The sequence below is a fragment of the Colletotrichum karsti genome (genome assembly GCF_011947395.1).
Source record: "Colletotrichum karsti strain CkLH20 chromosome Unknown Scaffold43, whole genome shotgun sequence".
Taxonomy (NCBI): Eukaryota; Fungi; Ascomycota; class Sordariomycetes; order Glomerellales; family Glomerellaceae; genus Colletotrichum; species Colletotrichum karsti.
Genome location: NW_024065943.1, coordinates 187,275 through 208,388, shown reverse-complemented (window position 1 = coordinate 208,388; position 21,114 = coordinate 187,275). Strand labels below are relative to the sequence as shown.

The window sequence follows — 21,114 nt, the reverse complement described above, 5'->3', positions numbered from 1 at the left end:
TGCCAGTGCTAGATAACGGAGAGGGTGTTGAGGTAGGTACGATTCAAGGCTGTTCCTTATATAACTAAACCTGGTTCTTCCCTGCCCCCAAAATCCCTGCCACCATTGTCAATTCCATTTTCGATCCAAAGGGGGTTGCATTGAACCGTCGTCCTTCAACCCCAAAACATCTTCACCAACCTACCTCACCCAACCTAAGCACGGAAATTGTTTGCCTGCCGCCCTATTTGTCTCTTGGGTTTCCTCATACTCGACCCAACTTTTCCCCGGACTCACCAAACCCTTTCTCCTCTGAAAGTCTTCGGTTTTCGAGCATCTTTTTGGGTATTCTTCCGCACCTACCTCGGTGCTGTGTTGGCTAGTGTCCACTCTTGCTCCCTCCCCAAGAGGACATTGAGCATGTGCTCGAACTAACCCCGGAACGCCCGGCTTCAAATTGCGACTTTTATAAACAACCCCTGCCGCCCGACTCTCGTACTCTATCCGCGTACACCAAATTCAGTTACGATGGTTGCCATGTCACAGAAGGAAAACCTCAAGCTGAGGTCAAATTCGCCGCCAGCGCCCATAGAGAGGGTACCGTCTGAGGACCCCGTTTATGGCGACGATGACCAAGATGGCGCCCAGTCCGTCATGCAGCCCGCCTTGAGCGCCGTCGCAACTCGTCTCACTCTACCAAAGACTTCCGCCGCTGAGAAGGCGGCGGCTATGGAATCGAGAATAAGCCGACGTGCCTTCGATTCTGGCCTTCCGAGCAGCGAGGACTCATCAAGCTCTCCAGAATTAACACCTTTCCCCGATGAGATACCCTCCAATTTCGAGGCCGAGCCTGAGCTGCACATTTCGCCCTCGCCACCAAGCAGACGACAGACGCCCAAACTTCAAAAACCGAGACCGGCGCCGAAAGAGAGAGACCTCCCCTCCCCGTGGCAATCAAGTCCAAGAAACTTCATCTTTGGCGGTGGCGATGGTGAGGGGCATAAGAGTGCACTCGAGTCGATATCGTTCGGCCAAACAAGACACAAACGCTCATCCTCAACGGGCGCCGATGCGTTAAAACGCTTCTCCAAAGCGTTACCTTCGTTTCCAGCCCCATCTTCCATCTTCAATTCTTTCTCATTTTTCACTGCCGCAGCGGAAAGATCAGAGCCAAAGCCCGTGGCAAGTCAACGGAAGTCTACTTTCCCCCAAACCGGCAGACCGTACAGTAACACAGGCCCCGAGTCTCACACCGCCGCCCAGTCTCGACAGGCTCAACTCTCATCAGAAACCGCCAACGTCAGCCGCTCTGCCGCTTCATCTTCGAAACCACCAACTACAAGGCCTCGTGTTTTACGAAGAGTAACGTCAGATGATTCCTTGTTGTATCACTCATTATCTCGTACCTCCTCCATCGGTGACGATGACGGGAGATTCGATCATGTAAGAGAGATGGCCAATGTGAGGATGAAAGCCATCAAGGACAGCTTACCCGAGAGACCAACTTTCAAGATGCCAAGTCTATCCAAGCTTCCGTCTTCGCTTAAACTGAACGAAGACGTGGCAAACAACGACATCCCGACAACAAAGATCGATCCGGATGACCCTGCTATTTTGGACAAGGTCTTGGAGACTTTGACTGGGGACATCGTCATACTGGGCGGCTACCGGGGCTCAATTTTGCGGTCGGCCGAACCTCCACATCACCAGTTGTGGGCTCCTGTCAAGATTGGACTGAACATGAGGAAGGTCGACTTGGAAGTTGGGCTGGATCCTGAGGACGAGGAGAACATGGAAGAACGTATCATTCCATCGGGAATGCTTCAGAACATTGGTCCAATCGACATCTCGAGGAAATTGTTCAGGAAGATCGCGGCGTGCGAGAATGTCCGCAAAGGAAAGTTGCGACTTTGGGACTACGGTTACGACTGGAGACTGAGCCCACACTTGCTATCACGCAAGATGACCGAATTTCTGGAGAAACTCCCGTCGAATCAGCCGGATTCCGAGGAGCCCAGAGGCGCGCTTGTCCTGGCGCATAGTCTCGGTGGTCTCATCACACGCCATGCTGTCAACCAACGACCGGACCTCTTCTCAGGTGTCGTTTACGTTGGCACACCTCAGGCTTGTATCAACGTCCTGGGTCCTCTCAGAAATGGAGATGCTGTGCTGCTGAACGAGAAGATCTTGACCGCCCAGGTCAACTTTTCATTGCGAACGACGTTCGTTTTCTTGCCCGACGACGGCGCATGTTTCGTCAACAAGGACACGAAGGAGGAATACCGGGTCGACTTTCACGACGTCAATAAGTGGATCAAGCATCGCCTTTCTCCATGCATCGAAGCAACGCTACCGCCACTCAACCAGAAGGAGAAGTCGAACTCATTTAGCTCCCTTCTGCCTCTGCGCAACCGCGCCTCTAGCGATAAGAGGAACAATCATATCCTTCCGCACTCCCTGGCTGACGCCGCTCGCCGGGCCGAACTCGCAATGGAGGGCAATCTTAACCCCCAAATAGACGGTAACACCCATCATCAGGCATCTATCAACAGCACACCGTCGCCATTCACTAGAGGGATACCGGGAACACCTACGCCGCCCAACCGCGCAAAGAGCCTCGCGTACCTTGAACGAACACTCTCCGAGGTCAAGCGTTTTCGCGCAGAGACACAACACAACCCCAGCCATACGGAAGCCAATCTCTATCCTCCGCTCGGCGTCATCTACAGCAAAGAGATTCCTACCGTTCACGCTGTCAACGTGAGCAGCCGAGAAGCCATCGCTCACGCCGACGCCTACGACGACCTCATTTTCCGCGGGGGCGACGGCGTGGTCCTCGCACGAGAGGCGCAGCTGCCAGAAGGGTATGAGCTGGTGAGGGGCGGCCGAGTGCACACGGGGCGCGGGCACTTGACCATGCTCGGCGACATGCCGGCCGTGGGCAAGGCGCTCGAGGCCGTCGTGCGGGGCCGAAGAAAGGGTATTGGACTGGGTCCCAGTGTTCAGAAGAAGGTGGATAGGAGCAGCGCCGCCAGGGCGTAGAACGCCGTCTTTCGACCGTTTCGTTTCGGCGGATGTATAAACTCGGGCTACTGAGAAAGAGCCAATAGAGCGACCTGTACCATAGACCTATGAAAAAAAGCATGGACAGATATGAACGGAACTTCCGAGTCGCAAGAAGCACAGCCTCACTCAACCACGGGTGATTTCACATTTCTCCAGAAGCACAACGACGTAGACTGACGCAGGTCGGCTCGAAGCCGGTCGGCCCCTATGCACATGTACGTTCAAAGTATATCGAGAACGGGATCACCCATCATGAGACATGCAGCGAAGGAACGGACGTTGGACGCAGGCAGATAAGGTGATATGAGTGAGCACAGAAGAGCCGCAGCACATGCACACGGCGTTTACTCCGAGAAGTAAATTTAGAGCCATACAATGTGTGTTTAGTCAGTGCCCTCCTACTTTGAGCATTTTACAAATACCTAGCAAGTATTCTTTGGCCTGCCCATCCTCCAGGAAGTAGAAAGGAAGATGAAAAAAAGAAGCCAGTGCTAAAACGCCTTGCGAACCCATTTTTCCATGCCCCGAGCGTATATCCCTTGCATCAATACTCGAAATCATCATCAACTGCAGGTCCCTTGCTCTTGGTGACGCTCTCCTGCTTGCGATACATCTCGGCCACCTGGCGACTGGACGTGGCCTCGTCGGGCTTCTTGTCGTCGCGCACCTTGATGAAGCGCGGAAAGCGGAGGGAGATGCCCTTCTCGCCGCCCGGGTCGACGCCCTCCTTGCAGCCGGCCTTGTAGCGCGGACTGAGCGTCAGGTCGGCCGTCTTGACCTCCCAGACGTAACGCGGCTCGAACCAGACGTCGGGCTGGTGCTGACCGCCCGAGGAGTGGGCGTAGAACGGCTTCGGCCGGTCAATGACAGTGTCCGAGAGCTGCTTGTGCAGCTCCTCGAGCACCGCCTCGGAGAATCCCGTGCCGATGTTGCACACGGTTTCATACGTATCGGACGATGGGTTGTAGCACGCGAGAAGGAACGCGCCGTAGACGGATGTGCGCTTGCCCTTTCCGTAGTACGCGCCCAATACCACGAGATCGAGTGAGTCGCCAATGCCGCTGAGGTAATCCTTCTTGATCTAGAAGAAGATTCCACGGTCAGTTCACTACCGTCACGCAAAGACGATGCAACGAAGGGGGATCATAGCGGCTTACCTTGAGCCAATTTCGGCTTCTCTTGCTGGGCTCATACCCGCTCTCGGAACCGTCCAGCATCTTGACCATGAGACCTTCACAAGACGCCTTGACACTCTCGTCGAGGAACTCCTGAATCTGCTCGAGCTCCTGTCCGTTCATGTGTGTAGCAAGAGAGAACTCTCCCTCGACCGGCGCAAAAGCCTGCTCAAGAAGCTCACGGCGTTCGCGAAGAGGCTTCTCCACAATGGCCTCGCCGTTGAGGTAAAGCAGATCAAAGGCAAACACACACACCTTAACCTTGACGTCCTCAATTTTGACGTCCTTCTTCTTGCGAGTCATCAACTGCTGGAACGGAAGCACCTTCTTCTCCTCAACATCCCAGGCCACAGTCTCGCAGTCCAGGACGAAGCTCTTGGTGTCTGCCTTGACCCAGCTGTGAAGCTTGGCCAAGATATCCGGGTACTTTTTGGAGAGATCTTCCGAGTTCCTGGAGAAGATGGAAGCGACTCCGTCTGCAGCAGCCTGCGTAGCTCCCGGCAAGGATTGACTAAGCTCCTCACTCGCATTCTTGGCCACGTAGTGAATTTGTGCTCTTTCGCCGTCATATTTGTATTCGCAAGTGAATGTCTGGTTCTCGAAACGATCCAGAACCTCAGTAATGGCCTTCGTTGGCTTGGCCAACATGGGCTTCAGGGGCACACCGGGCTTGAGCTTGCAGTGCTCGCGGAGGTTCATGATGCCGTGCTCCACCATGGCCGGGATGATAACGTCGTAACTGGGGAGTTCACTATTCATGGTTAATATCAGCCAGCACCAAGCTAGCATAGACGTACCTGTAAACCTGCTTGAGAACAGCCTCCGCCTGCTCCACATCTGTCGTCTTGGGGACTTGACCCTTGGCATCTGCCTCGTGGTACACCACTGCCTGAGCCAAGGACACCAGGACTGTCTTCTCCGCCAAGCCGAGTCGAAGCTTGCCCTCCAGGAATCGAACAAGGTATTTGGCTTCACTCGGACCTCCCTTGTCTTTGTTGATATCCACCCTTCCAGAACGATGGGCATCTGCTGCTGAGAGCAGCTTCTTAATTGCGTCCACTTTGCGACCTTGAGCGCCGTTTCCAGACACCGTCGCAATGCCCATCAAGCCCTTGTGAACGCCTCTGATTGTCAAAGCCTTAGGCTTGAACATGGTAGGCTGCGTCGACCTACTCTTCACAGCAACCAGGCCGAGATCTCCGATCTCTTTCTGATCCTGTTTGATAACAGCCAGAGTCCGTCCTGTGGTTTCGCCGATAGCCTTCATAATGAGAGACTCGCCAATGCCAAGCTCAATGCCGGCGTAATCAGGTGCCAGCTTATTGATCATGAGTAGTACAGTCGGCAGCAGGTCGTCAGGCGTCAAGCGCATGACCTGTCGCAGGAAAAGAGAGCAATGCGCCATGATTTCAAGTCGCTTGGAGGTCATCTCGACGAGGGAGAAAGTCGTGCAGAGCGCTGCGTAAGGAACTGGTTCGCCTGCTTTCCAGTCGGGGTAGGGGTCTTTGGCGGCAGTCTTGAGCTTCATCTGCACCTTCTCTAACGTCTTCTTGGCGGCTTTGGACTTGACTGCATCCTCCTCCTCATCAACATCGTCAACATCCTCGGCCTCGGATGCAGATGCGGATGCCGTCTCCTCCTCGTCTTCATCCTTGGCGGCCGCAGGTGACGACGTAGGTTTGGCGTTTTTCACCGAAGCCGAGTCTTTTGAAACCGCAGCTTTTCTTTCCGCTGCCTTCTCCGTCTTCTTCGATGCGCTCTTCTTGGCTTTTGGTGATTTCAATGGCGACTTGGCGGGAGCCTCGTCCATCATCTCATCCTCGTCTTCCTCTTCGACAACCCTTTGGCGGCCTCTGCGGGGTCTCTTAGATACGGGCTGATCTTCCTCGTCTTCGGCATCTTCGTTCTTGACTTTCGGACTCGACGCATTTGCGATGGGACTCGGGCTTCGGGTGCGTTTTCTTGCCTCTGCGACCAGCGTGTGAATATACAGTCTACGAAGAGAAGTGGTATTCTCGACTTACTTGTACCGTCCTTCTTGTCCTTCGAGCTAGGCTTTGGTGCATCGGCCTCCTCCTCCTTGACCTCCTTCTTCGGAGCAGGCTTGGTGGCGAAGCTTAGCTTGCTCTGCTGAGGTTCAGGCTTCGAGCCCTTTTTCCCAAAGAACTTGCTGTTCGAAAAGTCAGCGGACGATCATTGCGGCCACGCAGAAATCGAAGGAAACGAAGCCCCAATGCATTCATGGTGGTCCGAGGGACGTCGCCCTAGTACACACCCCAAAGTCGTCTGCGAGGACTTGACGTACCCCAACGTAGCCTGCTTTGGCGCCATTGTGCGGACTGGCAGCTTGTAGACGGCAAAATATCGAAGGTTGATACGGAATGCCGCCTTGAACGCGTTCCTGTGAAGAATTGACGTGTTTGAAAGGCGGGCGCAGGCGAAGGCAGACATGAAGGTTGGCGGGACGGAGCAGCTCGACGCGCCTCTCCAGGCAGAAACGCGTCTAGGTTAATTGCAACGCCAACTTAAATGTCTGTGCACAGGCAGACAGCCAGGAACCCCCACTAACGACGAACGGGGGTTCGATATGTACCGTGAGACTGCCTTGTACTCCCAACACGTTCCTAAACCCTTATTTCAGCATGGAAATTTATAGTATTTCAGCCAGACCAATTCTAGCAACGCAGTCCTGTAATGTCTTCCTAGATAAAGTGATTGTAAGCCACGTTACAGCAGTAATGAGATCTTGGTGCGACTCTTGCCCGGCGCTCTAGACACTTAGGTGATAAGACTCGTTCAATGCATGGATCCACCCCCAAGCAGGTCGTGCTGCCACATTTGGCAGTTCTTATACACAGTATGCACCAATTGAAGTCAACGCCGTCAACTCACTAACAGAAATGACCACAATGCTTGCTAGCTCACCCAATATTCCATCATACACGGCAATTGGCAACATCAGGCTTCACAATTGAGATTTTAGTGCGTCGAACCAGGATATCTGCAGACCCCGGACATGTTCAGATTGTGTCCACTTCACGCCCTCTAGCTAGCAGGTATTTATTGTACATCAAGACAGGTAGGTTAGGAGACAATTATTCTTCGTGCAAGGGGGAATTTTAGTTGAAGTAGTAGGACTCCTCGGCGGTGCGGCCGCGGATGTACTGGGGCTCGGTGCCCTTGACGTAAATGTCCTCGTACAGAATCTGAGGGGTGGTCTGGGGAACGGCCATGGCCTCGGCAGCGGCAACTTCCTCGTTGACGAAGCTGCGGGCCTCCTTGTCGATGGTCTTGAGCTCGTCCTCGGTGACAACCTCCCAGTCCATGATCTTCTGCTTGAGACCGGCGATGGGGTCGTTGGTGGAACGCATGCGCTGGATCTCCTCGCGGGTGCGGTAGGTGGTGCCAGGGTCGGACATGGAGTGTCCACCATAGCGGTAGGTAACGTACTCAAGGACAAGGGGTCCGTTCTCGGCGACGGTGTAGTCCTTTCCGTACTTGACGGCGGCCTTGACGGCAAGGACGTCCATGCCGTTGACCTTCAGACCGGGGATGTACTGACCACGCTTGTAGTAGTCGGTAAGAGCGGAGGAGCGGGCAGCAGCGGTACCCATACCGTACTTGTTGTCTGGTAGAATCGTTAGCGGGAGTTCTCAGCCATCACGGGGTGGAGGGAGGACTCACTCTCGCAGCCGAAGAGTGCGGGCAGGCCCCAAAGCTTGGCCATGTTGAAGGCCTCGAAGACCTGACCCTGGTTGCTGGCACCGTCACCGTACAAGATGACGGAGGCGTTCTTGCGGCCAGTGTACTTGTGGGCAAAAGCGAGACCGGCACCGACGGGTACTTGCGCACCGACAATACCGTTGCCTCCGTAGAAGCCCTTGGTGAACATGTGCATGGAACCTCCCTTGCCGTACGCGATACCCTCGCGGCGACCCAGAAGCTCACCAATGATGGAGCGGACGGTTCCGCCGCGCATGTAGGCGAAGCCGTGGCAACGGTAGGCAGTGATGACGTCGTCCTCGCGAGTAAGAGCGTGCTCAATACCGACGGCGACAGCCTCCTGACCGGTAGACAAATGGCAGAAACCACGGATCTTCTTCTCCTTGTACAATCGGTCGGCAGCCATCTCCATTTGTCTGGTTGTTCAGTCAGCGGATGGGTCGACTTGACCATGCAAACGTCGTCGCATGAAAACAAGTATGTCGTACCTGACAACGACCATGTCCTTGTACATCTGCTTCAACTCCTTCTTGGTCACCTCGAGGGTGTATGGCGGGGGGTCGAGCTGGTACGTCTCGAAGCTCTCATCGCTCAGGGTGATCTGGAAAGGCTCATCGTCGGACTAAAACAGGCAAAGATCAGCCACTTGAACGATAGATTGGGTCGTGATCGGTGCGGTCGTGTTGTTTTGGCGACATGGTTGTCGGATGTGGCGGCGGGAAAAGAGCGCAAACTGACCTGCGGGAGGCCCTTCTCCAGGGTCGCCGATGCGGCATTGGTGGTGACGGACCGAGAAGCAGAAACAAAAGAAGCGGGAGCACGAGTGCGCAGAGGCACCGCTCGGTTTAACCTGATCGCGCGGGAGAACATCGTGGGGGTTGGGTTGATGGAGCCTCCGGTCGATGAGGATGTGAAGGGATCGGGGAGAGGAGGGTGATAACAAATTATTTGATCGCTGGAGCTCCGAAAAATCGCGGCGTTGGTTGGGAAGGGAGCTGCTGCTTGTTGAAAACTACTAGTCCCGATATAGACTAGCTCATCAACACGTGATCCCTCTCAACGGGATTTTGGAAGTGCGCCGTCCACGGCTGGTGCCTCTCGCACCCTGCCACTTCGTTCCGACAGGTGGCTCTGTCACTCATGACGGTGGGCCCCCGGCTTGCAACGGTCGGTCTTTCTATTTTTCTATTTTTTTTTTCTCCCCTAGTCGGGCTCCATTAAGTTGAGCGAGCATCGGAGATAGGAAGGGAATTGAGCAACCACTTTCCAATCGCCGCAAAAGGCTCCGACCCAATCGCTAGGGCGAGAACGAGAACTCAATTCCTCGCCAACCCAACGCAAGCTTAGTCAGTTACGCAGTGCGCGACTGACAGAGTACGGTCCGGGAGCCGAAGTCGTGTTGCTTGAAGACACATACAAGCGAGGGTCGTTCTATAAAGAGTGACTTGAAGATGACACAAATAACAAAAAAGAAGTGTTAATGGGAAGTACAATCTAGGAATGAGTAGACTCATCTTCCGTTCGACTCGGCGCATGGACGGGCTGGCGGAACACTTCAGGAGATCTAATCACCCAGCTGTACAGACAAGGTGCCTGATTGATACGCTTCGTCCCTCACTCGACCGAGTTGGCTGTCAGTGAAGCTCATTCTGTGTTGGTAAAGCTCTACTATATGCTCTACCAAGATTAAGTGAGGAGGCTGACGACAACGTCAACGCCCTGGTGTCATGATTCCCGCCAATTGTCCACCGTTAATGAAGACCCCAAAACAACCCTCCCCAATGCTAGCAATTCCATGCTGATCGTCCTTCCAAATGCATGCGATGCTTTCCGACCAACGCCAAACGACGCCATCCTTCTTTGTTGGACAGCGCCACCGTCTATGCTCAGAAGCGTGTTGTCGTCAATAAAACTTGCTGATGAAAGCAACCCTCCTGTAACTGGCCCAATCGTCCACATCGGCGTCTTGTATGTGCCGTGGTAGTGAACTGCCAATGCATATGTACTAGCTGCGTTCTAGTGCGAAATTCATCGTCCATTGCGAAAATTTGCCAACGCAAAATGCAGTGGGCTACGTCATTTAGTCATCGTGGAAGAACGTTTTGTTACCACCCTGCAGCGGGGCAGTTGATGGTCCAGCGTCCCTCATGTCGACGTCCTGACTACCTGTCGTTTCTCGACTTGGACCTGCAACAGTTGGCTGCTGCTGTCGAAAGTCGAGCTGCATCGCACTCATAGGGCGATGTGGGGTGTCTTGCAATACACGTTGCTGAAGAGAGAGCGGGCGGTCGTATAGGACATCTTCTGGAGGAGAGAATGACCAAACCTGTGAAATGTCAGTATGAGGGATTGTGCCCACAAGCGAAGTCTACTTACCTCCATGACCGTCCGATTCTGTCTCAAGGCCAAAGCGACGCATTTCTCGTCTTCAAAGGCCACTCGCCAAACCGCCTCACCCTGAGCGATGAGTTCACGAACCAAATGGCCCGTCTTGAGGTCCCAAATTTTGACCCTGCCGTCACTTCCGCCACTCACAACACGGGTATCGTCAAACTGCAAGCTGGTCACGCTGTTATCGTGCGCAGCAAGCCGGTGAATGGGGCACATCTTCTCCAACGACCAAACCCGAACCGATCCATCGGAACCGCCAGTCACCAAGGTGTCGCCGCGCATTTGCAACTGCCCCACCAGAGACGTATGACCTTGCAGAATAGCCAGGCATTCGCTGTTTTCAGTTAGCAATTATACCAAATATTCATGTGTTTTTGGAACTTACGCGGTTTTCGGATCCCAAATCCTGACGTTGGTGTCCAGACTGCCTGTCACCACCCTCTTCCCGTCAAACGCGATGGCGTAAATCTGACTAAAATGACCCTGAAGCGTCTGGATACATCTGCCCTCCGATATGCTCCAAACCTTGGCCATGGTGTCGTAGCTGCCAGACACAACAATGTCTCCCTTGATCTCCAAGCATCGGACGCTGGCGCCGTGGCCGACGAGGACGTTTCTGCACAAACCGGTCCGGATATCCCATACTCGAAGCGTCGTATCGCGCGAGCCCGATATCGCCGTGTTTGCGTCTGACATTTTAAGGCACCGCACAGTTGACGTGTGGCCACGGAGTGTGTGGAGGCAGGCACTATGACAATTAGCAGATCGTTGGACAACACGTACCGAATACACTTACCCTGTAGACAAGTCCCAAACGCGTACGTCGCGATCACAACCGCCGCTGACCAGAATGTCGTCCCAAGGTACCATCGCCCAGACACCCATGACATGACCTTGTAAGGTGCGCTGAGCGTTGCCCTTTGTATCAAAAACGTGGATCTTGGCGTTATCGAGAGCCACAATAATGTATTTGGGCGTGAGGTGCAAGCTGGTCACCACGCCTCCTTCTTGGGTGATGTTCCTGGTAGTGCTGGTACCGCCAGATCTCCAAGCTGCCTCTACAAGGTACCGTTGCTTGAAGTGCGATTTGTACGACCTCATTTTTGGCCGCGTATTTGATGCTCCGTCGAGACTACGCGAGCCGGAAGCATGTGCCGTCATGGGCAGAGCACCAGGAAAGCTACTGCTGGCGTATTCGTTGTCGCCCCAGATAGGTTGAGCACCAGGTCGTGTTGCACTTCCCATGGCGGCAGAAACTTCAGAGAGGCGTCTTCCATAGTCGTGTTTGACGCACAGGTTCTTCCAGGTCATGTCGTCGCTCAGCAAATCTCGCCATCTCCTGGACACTTGAGAAGCACGAGCCAAAACTTTCGGATCATCGATGAATGAGAGAATCTGGCAGCGTATGTTAGCAGGCACAACATGGAACACGGGAGGATATCTTGAACTTACGCGCAGACAAAGCTCATCGGGAAGGCTCGTAAATGGGTCCTTCTTAAGCAACGGGCTCACAAACTGGTGTACGAAGCTTAGTTGCTGACTTGTGCAAAGGTTCAGGAGATCTGCCAGAAGGCGAGTCCGGTGTGGGCCGCCAGAGTTCTTAAAGTGATGGCGCACTTTGGCCAGGAAGAAGTCCTCATCGTCGGCGGCGTCGCTCCAGTCGAGCTGGTGATGGGAAGGGCCTGGAGAGGCTGCGGGAGTGGGAGGTGGTGGCGGCGAGCCTGTCAGTTGCTGATCGAAGTCCGCGGCAGGCGTGGTCATGCTGGGCGTAGGTGGACCTCGCATATGACCCGGTCGCGCAGGCATCTTCTCCAACCTGGAACTGCTGGGCATCCCTCCGGTATTCAAAGTCATATCGTCGCTGAGCATGCTCCCCCTCCTTTCCGAGAAACTCAATGGTCGATTGTTGTAGCCGGCCATGTCGCGGTGGAGCGTGAGAAGATGGCTCTCGGGGTAGTTGACGCCTATCAATCGCAAGACCTCAGGAGTCGTGTTCGTAGAGCGTAGGGAGAGAGGGTGATCGCAGGTGGGTTGACGTATCGTGGTGTTGTCGGAGTATGGAGTCGCTGCCGGGCGCTCATTAAAAGAAGAACGTCAACAGAGGATTGCCAAGCAACTCGATTTGTAGTCAAAGCGTCGTGACCGGGGGATTCGTGGGAGTTTTGACGGAGAGGCAATGCGGCGTGGTGGAAGACGTGCGGCGACACACGAGGCGAAGGGTACAGTTTGAGCACCTCGCGGGAAAATCGTGAAGAGTCGGAGGGACGGATTAACGATATCGGTTGGGCGGTAAGATATCTCAACGTCTAGGTCGAGTTGCGCATGTGACGGAAGAATGAGAATGAGGGAGACGGCGGACGTTGGCGAGCGCCCAAAGGGCGTTGACGGGTGTCGTCTAAAAACAAGAAAGTCGGTCTTGTTCCGGGAAGTTGAATGAGAAGACGGGCGGGCCGGTATGGCTCTCGACACTTGATATGGGGCGCGGGAGACGGAAGCTTAACAATCGGAGTTGACAAGCGGAAAGCGTGGGTCGCAAGGCCTGGCGCTGGCGGTACTGTAAGGTAGTGTAAGGTAGGTGGTATGGAATGCACAGGGCGTATCAATTGCGAGTGGGTTTTCCTGCGATGTCGACAGTATCGATGGTTGACGCCCAAATACCTTCACGCCTCCCTGCGAAGTTGGTCGTCTCTCGGCGGTGATCGAAGGGAACGAGAAGGGGAGGAGGAGGAGGAGGAGGAGAGATGGGATTGGAGAGAAAGGCCAGCCGACAGGTGTTGGTTGGAATTGGGGATTTGGGGGTGGAGAGAGGAAGGGAGAAGGAAAGGAGAGATCAGATAGTGGACGAGCGGCACTGGGGAAGTCAGGCAGATGAGGTAAGGTAGGTAGGTACCGCACCTAAGGAATGACTTTTGGTGCTTGCTTGGATGAGGTGTGTATCCTTCAAGAACCTAGTATCTTACTGTACTGCGAAGTGGGTAATGGGTGAATGGCACCGGCGCAAGGTACGGGACGGTACCTGATGATGCCGTCCGGTCTGGTCTGGGCAGAGTGACAAAGGAAAAGACAGACAGAGAGGGAGCGGCAAGAAACCCAGCAGGTCAGAGACGGACACAGCAGAAAAAGGGTGTCATGTCGAATGCTGGGATCATTGATGAGGACCGCCGAAGAAGGCCTGGGTTTGCGGCTATGTGGGAAGTGCATGGGGGGAAGAGACCGCCCGAGTACCTAATTAGCGGTGCCACACACAAGTCACAGTGCACCCTCTACTACTGCTGCTGCTTCCCGTTTTCTTTGTGCTTTGCCGTCTTTCACTCTCGCAATGGATGTAAATTGGGGACCGGGGGGCCACACTGAGGCGAGAATGGGGAGGGGGCGGAAGTGGAGGGACCGGGAGGCGAGATATGCTTGGAAGGAGCATCGGAGGAGAGCCGTGGAGTCCGTGACAGGTACTTGAGATTTGATGGAAGATTATACCTAAGATGAGGTCACTCTACCTTACCTTCAGGTATCCGTGGTCTTGATTGTCTTGGAGGCGCCTCCTCCCGCTCTGCGCCTGTGTCTGCAGATACCTTACTACGGTACCTAGGTAGATGGCGGGAACCAAGAAAGGTGCGGCTGCGGGGCGGTAAGAACTTGGATGTAAATTTTCCTCGGCCAGGAATCAGAAAGTAAGGTGGACACAGAAACCACGATGACCTCTTCATATCTGTAAGGTATGCAACGACATTACTTCGCAGCATTCGACCCAATACCTTTGACACAGACAGCGCCTCTCTCCAAGGCTCAAGCCCAGGGCCCAGGCGCGCCGCGCTCGCCATGATTCCCAAACAAACAGAATTTTATTCTGGGGCTTCTCTAGCGCTGTTTCGTGCCTGTTGCCATCCACCACGGGACTGACATCTGACACTTCAGCTGACCTGACAATCTCCAAGCTCCTGGACCTGAACGACAGGCCATGCATCGATACCTTACCATCAGGTCGACACGACCTCTTCCACTCTCTGTCCCATACTATGTATCGCCCGCAACAACTCAAAGAACCACCAGAGTTCAGTTGAACGCCGAAAAACCCCGCCTCCCGTCGTCGATTGGAAGTCCAACCGCCTTCTCCAAACGTATCTTGCGGACATGGTACGGACACCCCAGCCGGAGCCAAGCACCACCCGCAAACGGCCAGTCCCGACATCGCTGAACCAATCACGCCGGCCTGATGGCGACATCCCTCACTTACAGCAACTTCAGCCTCCCGTCGTCAGAAGACATCCAGTGCTACGGATATTCGGGGGACGTTTCCAAACCGGTACTCTACTCTACTCGAACACAAGCCGCCATTCAACAGTTATTCGATCCGAGTTTATTGTCCGACACGAATGCAAATTCGGCTGGAATGACCAAGAACAATGCGTGGTCATCCATTGATCTTTCCATTGCCAACACGCCGGTCCAGTCTCCGCATCCATCAAGCCGTCTCTCTCCTCGTCCCTTGCGCTTGTGGACATGGACAGCCGCTTCTGCACATGCGAAATATTCACAAACCAGACCCTTCCATTCTCCAGCTCCGGCCTCGTTATCTCTTCTCTACAGCGGCCCCTGCCCACGAGCAGCTGAGCAAAGTCTCACTATCCCTCGCTTTGCTGCAAACAAGAGACCACAACATTTCTCTACCTGGGGGGCCCTGCAGGGTCCGAGTTAGCGGCGCTTATAATGCACTAGTGTCCTTCGTCCGCACCGTAGTGGGTATGCGTGACGTAGATCGATTCTTTCAACTCTTTGGAGCATGCCGAGTGCGAACTGGCTTCTGTGCCGATAATTGCGACCACTGAGCGGGAAACTCGACCGGGGCGGGGCGCTTCTCAAGCACCGCTTCTGCGGCCTGCTGATGGAGACACCGCAATGGCGCCATGCTACTATGTACTGTCACCGCTTCGACTGTGCTCTTTCGACAAGAGGCTTCTTCGATGCCTGCGCCAAAATCGGGCTCGACGACAACGACCCCAAAGCCAGTGAGCCACAACCGCGCCCCTTCGTCACTGGCATTTAATCTGGTCGGACCCTTTTTCCTGTGGACCAGGTTTGCCTGCCTGGTCCATCTCGCAAAAACAACTTCAGGAAATATACCGGGTTCTTCAAACTACTCTGAGCGAGCAAATATCTCGTCCTGTCGTTGCAGTTCCTCGTTACACCGAAGATGATGCAAATCACCAGACGGCAGTCAGCGGCTGCCACGTATCCATCGTAATGTCGCATTGTCAACCCGGCCTCTTGAATCAACGACGTTGAGAAAGGACGAAGCTACAATTAGACCGAAGTCATCAGACGATGAACGAAGGTGTTGCTGAGTCTAGAAAGACTCTTTGCCGACTAACCCGCCGCGAGCGAGCCCGCCACCGTGCACAAAGGCTCAGCAACTCCGGGCTAGAAGCCAACCATTGACGGGCACGAACGAAGTTCCTCATGGCCGTCGCATGACGGATACGGCACGCTAAGTTTAGCTACCGGTCTCTATTAAGCCCGTCGCACCCTCAGCCAGTAGTTTACTCGAAACTCCGTCAAGTCTGTTGCCGTGTAAGACTCGCATTCGCTCATCTCCTCCTTCTGAACAGAGCATTGCTCAAGCGACACAAGTGAAAGAGAAGAGACAATGACAAACGAACGTAACTCTCATGTCGCTGCCCTTCCGTAAGCTACTGTTGTAGTTTCGACTCATCACATCGGCAAAGAAATCCACCGCTTCCACGAAAAGAAACGGCCTGTGGTCCGGCCTGGCCATCTCTTGGCGTGTCTAAGGTAGGGACTCAACATCCCTCGGAAAGGCAGTGGAACTTGCGACACTGGCTTGGATGCCTCAGATCTGCCCCAGTGATACGACACAGGGGTGGGAATCCAACCCACGCTCAGACCTGCCTATGCCAACCCTTTTAAAACCTGGGAATCCTTCTGGTTCGAAGGAAAACTTCGGATTGTCCGTCCTCCAATATTGAAGGAGCTTGACAATGCCAATGTTGCCCCTAACGGGACGATCTCTGTCTGAAGAATTGCGACACCTGCATGCCGCTGTCGACAGAGCTCAACCCACTTTGTGCGGCTTTCCTATTTACAGCACTTCGCCTTGCAGATCCCTCGTCGGCTGCCGCAGAGGCATGAAGCTATCAATCTATCTCTGGCTGCCATTCTTGCGTGCGATGTTGAAGATTTCATGCTGCCACAACACCCATGTTCGACATAGGAAAGATGCGTGTCTCAGCCCCTCGAGAGCGCCGGAGCACCACCGCCTCTGCCTTCCATGACACAAGCACAGTCTCGCGCGCTATGGTCATTGAGGCTTTATAACATTACAGACACGCTTTCGCTGACAAGAACATGAACCAACCGTACTTAACCACCTTGAGGTGGTCCGTTGTGACGAAGCGCCACGAGCGCCTGGCCGGTTGCCAAGGGCGTCGTACGAACTTGAAACACGCAGAAGGGAAACCTAGTTCAACTCGGGCGCTCGGTCGACAAGGCCTTCCCTGACCCCTCCATACGTCTGCTCTGCAGTAGTTTCCCTCATGGCAAGCGGCGTAATAAAAAAAAGAAAACTCGAAAGGTTCAGCGCCAGACTTTTCCCTTGGCGGACGAATCATCTTTCTGGAATGTGTCAATCCAAAGACTTTTCGACTTTTATATAGTTGCGGACAGCATCGATCGGTCTAGGGTACAGAATCTTAAAATACATCCTTTCTGGATCTGGCAGTCCACCATGTATAGTTTACACGCAGCAGTACAGTCATCATCGTCATGAGTCAAGACAACTTCGTCGTACACTGGAGCAACGATTCGTTCGTCGCCGCCATATCATTAGTCCTCTGCCTTCGAGACGCGGGGCGAACCTGAGATGGCCCCGCGACGGCACGGTTTTATTTAGTGGTGATGCCCAAACTGAGTAAGCAAAGGCAGGAGCATGCCGGCTACAGTCGCAAAGGTATCGCGCATCTGCGGCCGGTGTTGCCCCCTCTGCGCGCCGCCTCCTTCCGAGAAACCATTCATTCCGCCGTGTTCGTGCTTCGGGGAGCCGCTCTCCTCCTGCATGGCGTGCATCGCGACGAAGCTTGGTAATGTTAGTTACACCTCTGCCCACGGCTGGAGCAGTGGGAATTCCACTTACAGGAAAGTTCCTGCCGAGAACAGCAGAAGCATGCCGGTCCACCACTGGCCGGACTCACCGTCAAGGTTACCTCCGCCTAGAATCTGAATAATAGCCCACGTGCTCAAGGCACCGAACGGGGCTGCAAGGCTGAAGACGATCAAGTGTCCTCTGGCTGTACGCTTTGTCAGACCCTGCTTGAGCAGGACCGAAGTCAAGCCAAACGCGGCCGGAGCTTTGTGAACCATGATGGCGACGAAGATGATCAAGCCCAGCTTGGTGTTGGATGTGGAGGTCGAAGCTCCCATGGCGATTCCGTCTGCCGCGGCGTGTATCACCAAACCAATCGTGGTCGCGAGGCTTCGCGACTGCTTCGGCGGCGGCGCCAGAGGACCCAAGAACCCTTCCGACTCCTCATCGACGCCGCTTGATGCCCCACCAAGGTTATCCAAGCTGACGTGCCGCATCTGCGGTTCCGTTCCCAGGCGATCCGTCGCGTGGCGAGGAAGCCTGTCGATGAGGAACATGAGGACAAACCCGAGGATCATGGAAAGTCCAATGTAAAACGTTGGCACCTCGGTGTGCTTCTCCTCGTGTTTCGGTTCGGTACCCGGGGCATGGACCGGTGCCGTCTGGCCATGACCGTGTTCGCCCGGAGCCGGCTCCTCTCGACCACGCAGCCTCACACCTTCCACATCAACTTGTCCAAGTGATGCAAGCTCGTCCCGCGCTCGCGTAGAACCGGCGCCGGGCGCCAGTTGGGGTATATCATCGCCCGTCGTCCATCGCACGTCGAGCCTCCCTTGCTTGCCTGCCGCTGCAGCCAAGCTTCTCTTATCATGCTGGTGCCCTCCTGTGGTCGAGACCGCTTCAATGCCTTCGGGTATGATTACAATCATTGAGGTCCCGACTAGAATGCCCACGCCTACGCTGGATATGAATCGGAGTTGTGATTGTGTCAGGGAGATGGCGAGAGGTAGTGAACCGGCGAAGAAGGACCTAGCGATTCACATCAGTATGGGTCGTTCGGGGCCGATGGCGGTTGGTTCAACAGGAGATGTCGATCTCATCGCGGGGCTACGTACGCCAGGGCCATCACCGTCTGTCGTCGCGGCTTGCGTTAGCATAGCATTCATCGTGGGCGGTGTTCATGGTAGCCGGCCGACGCTAAGCTGGCCAGCAGATAAGGACTTACGCTCAACAAGAGCAGCAACAGCAACCCTCCCATTTTTGAATAGGATGCGTCGAATCAATTCGGCGCGTGTAAGGCGCGTGTAAAGGCGTAGGATGGATTGTCGCAAGCTTTGGATCACGCCAACATTTCTGATACCAGAATCGACGGCCACCCTGCTTGCCTGCTGCTCAATGGGGGGGGAGGGAGAGAGAGAGAGGAGAGGTGGAATTCGTCGTTCGACACTTTTTTTTCTGGCTTGTCTCTCATCGGCTCCCAGCTTGCGAAGGGATAATCGTCGAGGTTGGTTCCGAAGCTAGGTAAGCTGGGCTGGGCTCACTGGCTGGCTCAGCACCTGGCGCAATCCATTGGCCATTGGCCGGGGCTCGTTTGTGTCTTTCCCGGGTCCGCCGCTCCTGCTCCTGCCTTGTCACCACATGTCGTAATGCGGGTGGGTCCCGCACCTCCTGCCGTCTGCGAGGGCCGCAGAGCTATTTCAAGCCGGCCTACACTAGCGCCCCGAGACACTGACAGCGGAGGGCCCGCCTAAAACCCTTTTAAATGCATGTGCCGTTCAATTAGTCGCGTCGCGAAACTGCGCGTCAGCCCGTCGCAAATCGTAGCTGTAAGCTTGGTCCGACCAACGACACCCACACTGCTTCCTTTGTGCGGCGAACCTTCTCGCGAAAACATATCATCTTCGCTTCTTCGTTCTGAAAATACGACTTGGCTCGCGTTTACACTGTATCCTCGGCAAGTGCGAATAATTTCACAGCTCCCGCGGCGGTGCCAGCGCAGTGAACGACACAATGGCCGAATCTGATGAATGTACGTCCTTCCAAATTCAGCTTCATATTATCGCGTTGCACTGACATCTCTCTTACAGGGTCGGCGAATGCCACCGAGGCTGTCACGATCAGCCTGATCGCCCCTGCAGCTGGAGCGACCAAAGCTATCGGATCCTTCAACCCCAAGTTCACGTACTCGATCTTTGGCGACGATGAGCGGATCTTTGGGTTCAAGGGCCTCAAGATCAACCTGCGATACCTCTCATACAACATGTGCCCCCATGTCAAGGTTTCATATGACAAGAAGTTTCTGTCTGTCGGAGAGACCGAGGCTGCGGACGTCGACGGAATCTTGAGAGAGCATCTCCCTGGAGGTAAGTCACACTCATGATTATTCGCCGCGCTGACGAATACGCGCCATAAGGAGCATTTGCTCACATTTTGCAGTCGCTTTCCAATCCAACAAAGAGTTCGAGAGCCGCGCCCAGAGCCAGCCTGACGATTTCGTTCCTCCCGGTAACCTTCACTCAAGCTTCGAAGGCGACGACGGTACATACGAGGTGTGGCAGGGCAGCCTGGCCGACCCGGCTGTGAGGCAAATTGTCAACCGCATCGAGATTCTGGTTCCCATGTTTATTGAAGGTGGATCGTACATTGCGCGCGACTTGGAGAACACCGAGGACCCCTGGAAGGAGCCCGAAGATGCCAACCGGTGGACTGTCTACTTCCTCTACCGCAAGCAGAAGTCCGGCGAGACCCCCGAGAAACCCTCCTACACCTTCGTCGGCTACTCGACTGTCTACAAGTTCTTCTCGTTCCGCCCTCAGCCGCCGGCGTCGACCGAATGGGACCTCCCGAAGGAAGAGTTTGACCTGATGAAAAAGTTGCATTGTCGCTCTCGTCTTTCCCAGTTCTTGATCTTGCCGCCATTCCAGGGCAAGGGGATCGGTGCTCGCCTGTACAGCACGATTTTCAAGCATTATCTCGACGACCCTCAGACTTTCGAGTTGACGGTTGAGGACCCCAACGAGGCGTTCGACGACATGAGAGATCTTTGCGACTTGACATTCCTTCGTTCATTGCCCGAGTTCAAGGGCATCAAGATCAACACCAGCATTTCTCTACCGAACCCCCCGACTGGCACCGTGCCCAAGGATCTGGTGGACCCAGAGCTGCGCGACCGCCTTCGGCAGAAGACCAAGATTGTAGAACGCCAGTTTAAGAGACTGGTCGAGATGCAGACGATGTCTCAGCTTCCGGAGTCAGTTAAAGCTTCGCTGAGCGAGGACAAGAAGCCGCTGCCCACCAAGGAGGACAGGCACCAATACCGTCTCTGGAGGCTGTTTGCCAAACAGAGAATCTACCGCCAGAATGCCGATGTCCTCAGCCAACTGGACGCTGCCGAGCGGGCTGATAAGTTGAACGAAGCCCTCCGCAGTGTCGAACTCGAGTATGCCAGACTGCTGGATTGGCATTCGCGCTGGGAGAAGCACCAAGTCGGTGCTGTTAACTCGGATTTCGGCAGCAAGAGGAAGTCAGTTGATGACGGTGAAGAGCAGGGCTCTGCCAAAAAGGCTAGGGTTGAGGACGCCTAAGATGTTCGGAAACATCAATAGGTTGTCACGGACAGGGTAGGGTCAGGAAACCGGAGTTAAGGGTTGTCATTGAGTCTATGCTGTAATTCTTTTTAGGCCTCTG

General features: G+C 54.6%; 6 protein-coding genes across 6 annotated transcripts; 2 read left to right on the top strand and 4 right to left on the bottom strand.

Moving 5' to 3' along the window:
• Positions 1-1,491: 1,491 nt before the first annotated feature.
• Positions 1,492-3,021, top strand: CkaCkLH20_10853 (uncharacterized protein; the record flags this gene model as incomplete). The annotated part of the gene is made up of 1 exon (XM_038893567.1): positions 1,492-3,021. The coding sequence occupies one exon, from the start codon at positions 1,492-1,494 to the stop codon at positions 3,019-3,021; it is 1,530 nt and encodes a 509-aa protein (XP_038741116.1).
• A 568-nt stretch (positions 3,022-3,589) lies between these two features.
• Positions 3,590-6,671, bottom strand: CkaCkLH20_10852 (uncharacterized protein; the record flags this gene model as incomplete). Its single annotated transcript, XM_038893566.1, has 5 exons — positions 3,590-4,126; positions 4,203-4,971; positions 5,018-6,188; positions 6,245-6,390; positions 6,526-6,671. 5 exons carry the CDS (start codon positions 6,669-6,671, stop codon positions 3,590-3,592), a joined length of 2,769 nt encoding a protein of 922 aa, XP_038741115.1.
• A 668-nt stretch (positions 6,672-7,339) lies between these two features.
• On the bottom strand, positions 7,340-8,813 carry CkaCkLH20_10851 (pyruvate dehydrogenase e1 component alpha; the record flags this gene model as incomplete). The annotated part of the gene is made up of 4 exons (XM_038893565.1): positions 7,340-7,848; positions 7,905-8,359; positions 8,432-8,565; positions 8,682-8,813. The coding sequence occupies 4 exons, from the start codon at positions 8,811-8,813 to the stop codon at positions 7,340-7,342; spliced, it is 1,230 nt and encodes a 409-aa protein (XP_038741114.1).
• Positions 8,814-10,023: 1,210 nt separating this feature from the next.
• On the bottom strand, positions 10,024-12,254 carry CkaCkLH20_10850 (uncharacterized protein; the record flags this gene model as incomplete). Its single annotated transcript, XM_038893564.1, has 5 exons — positions 10,024-10,269; positions 10,320-10,668; positions 10,720-11,082; positions 11,131-11,729; positions 11,787-12,254. The coding sequence occupies 5 exons, from the start codon at positions 12,252-12,254 to the stop codon at positions 10,024-10,026; spliced, it is 2,025 nt and encodes a 674-aa protein (XP_038741113.1).
• Positions 12,255-17,234: 4,980 nt separating this feature from the next.
• CkaCkLH20_10849 (zip metal ion) lies at positions 17,235-18,685 on the bottom strand (the record flags this gene model as incomplete). Its single annotated transcript, XM_038893563.1, has 4 exons — positions 17,235-17,421; positions 17,479-18,456; positions 18,543-18,559; positions 18,653-18,685. 4 exons carry the CDS (start codon positions 18,683-18,685, stop codon positions 17,235-17,237), a joined length of 1,215 nt encoding a protein of 404 aa, XP_038741112.1.
• Positions 18,686-19,450: 765 nt separating this feature from the next.
• On the top strand, positions 19,451-21,011 carry CkaCkLH20_10848 (histone acetyltransferase type b catalytic subunit; the record flags this gene model as incomplete). Its single annotated transcript, XM_038893562.1, has 2 exons — positions 19,451-19,790; positions 19,864-21,011. The coding sequence occupies 2 exons, from the start codon at positions 19,451-19,453 to the stop codon at positions 21,009-21,011; spliced, it is 1,488 nt and encodes a 495-aa protein (XP_038741111.1).
• Positions 21,012-21,114: the final 103 nt, after the last annotated feature.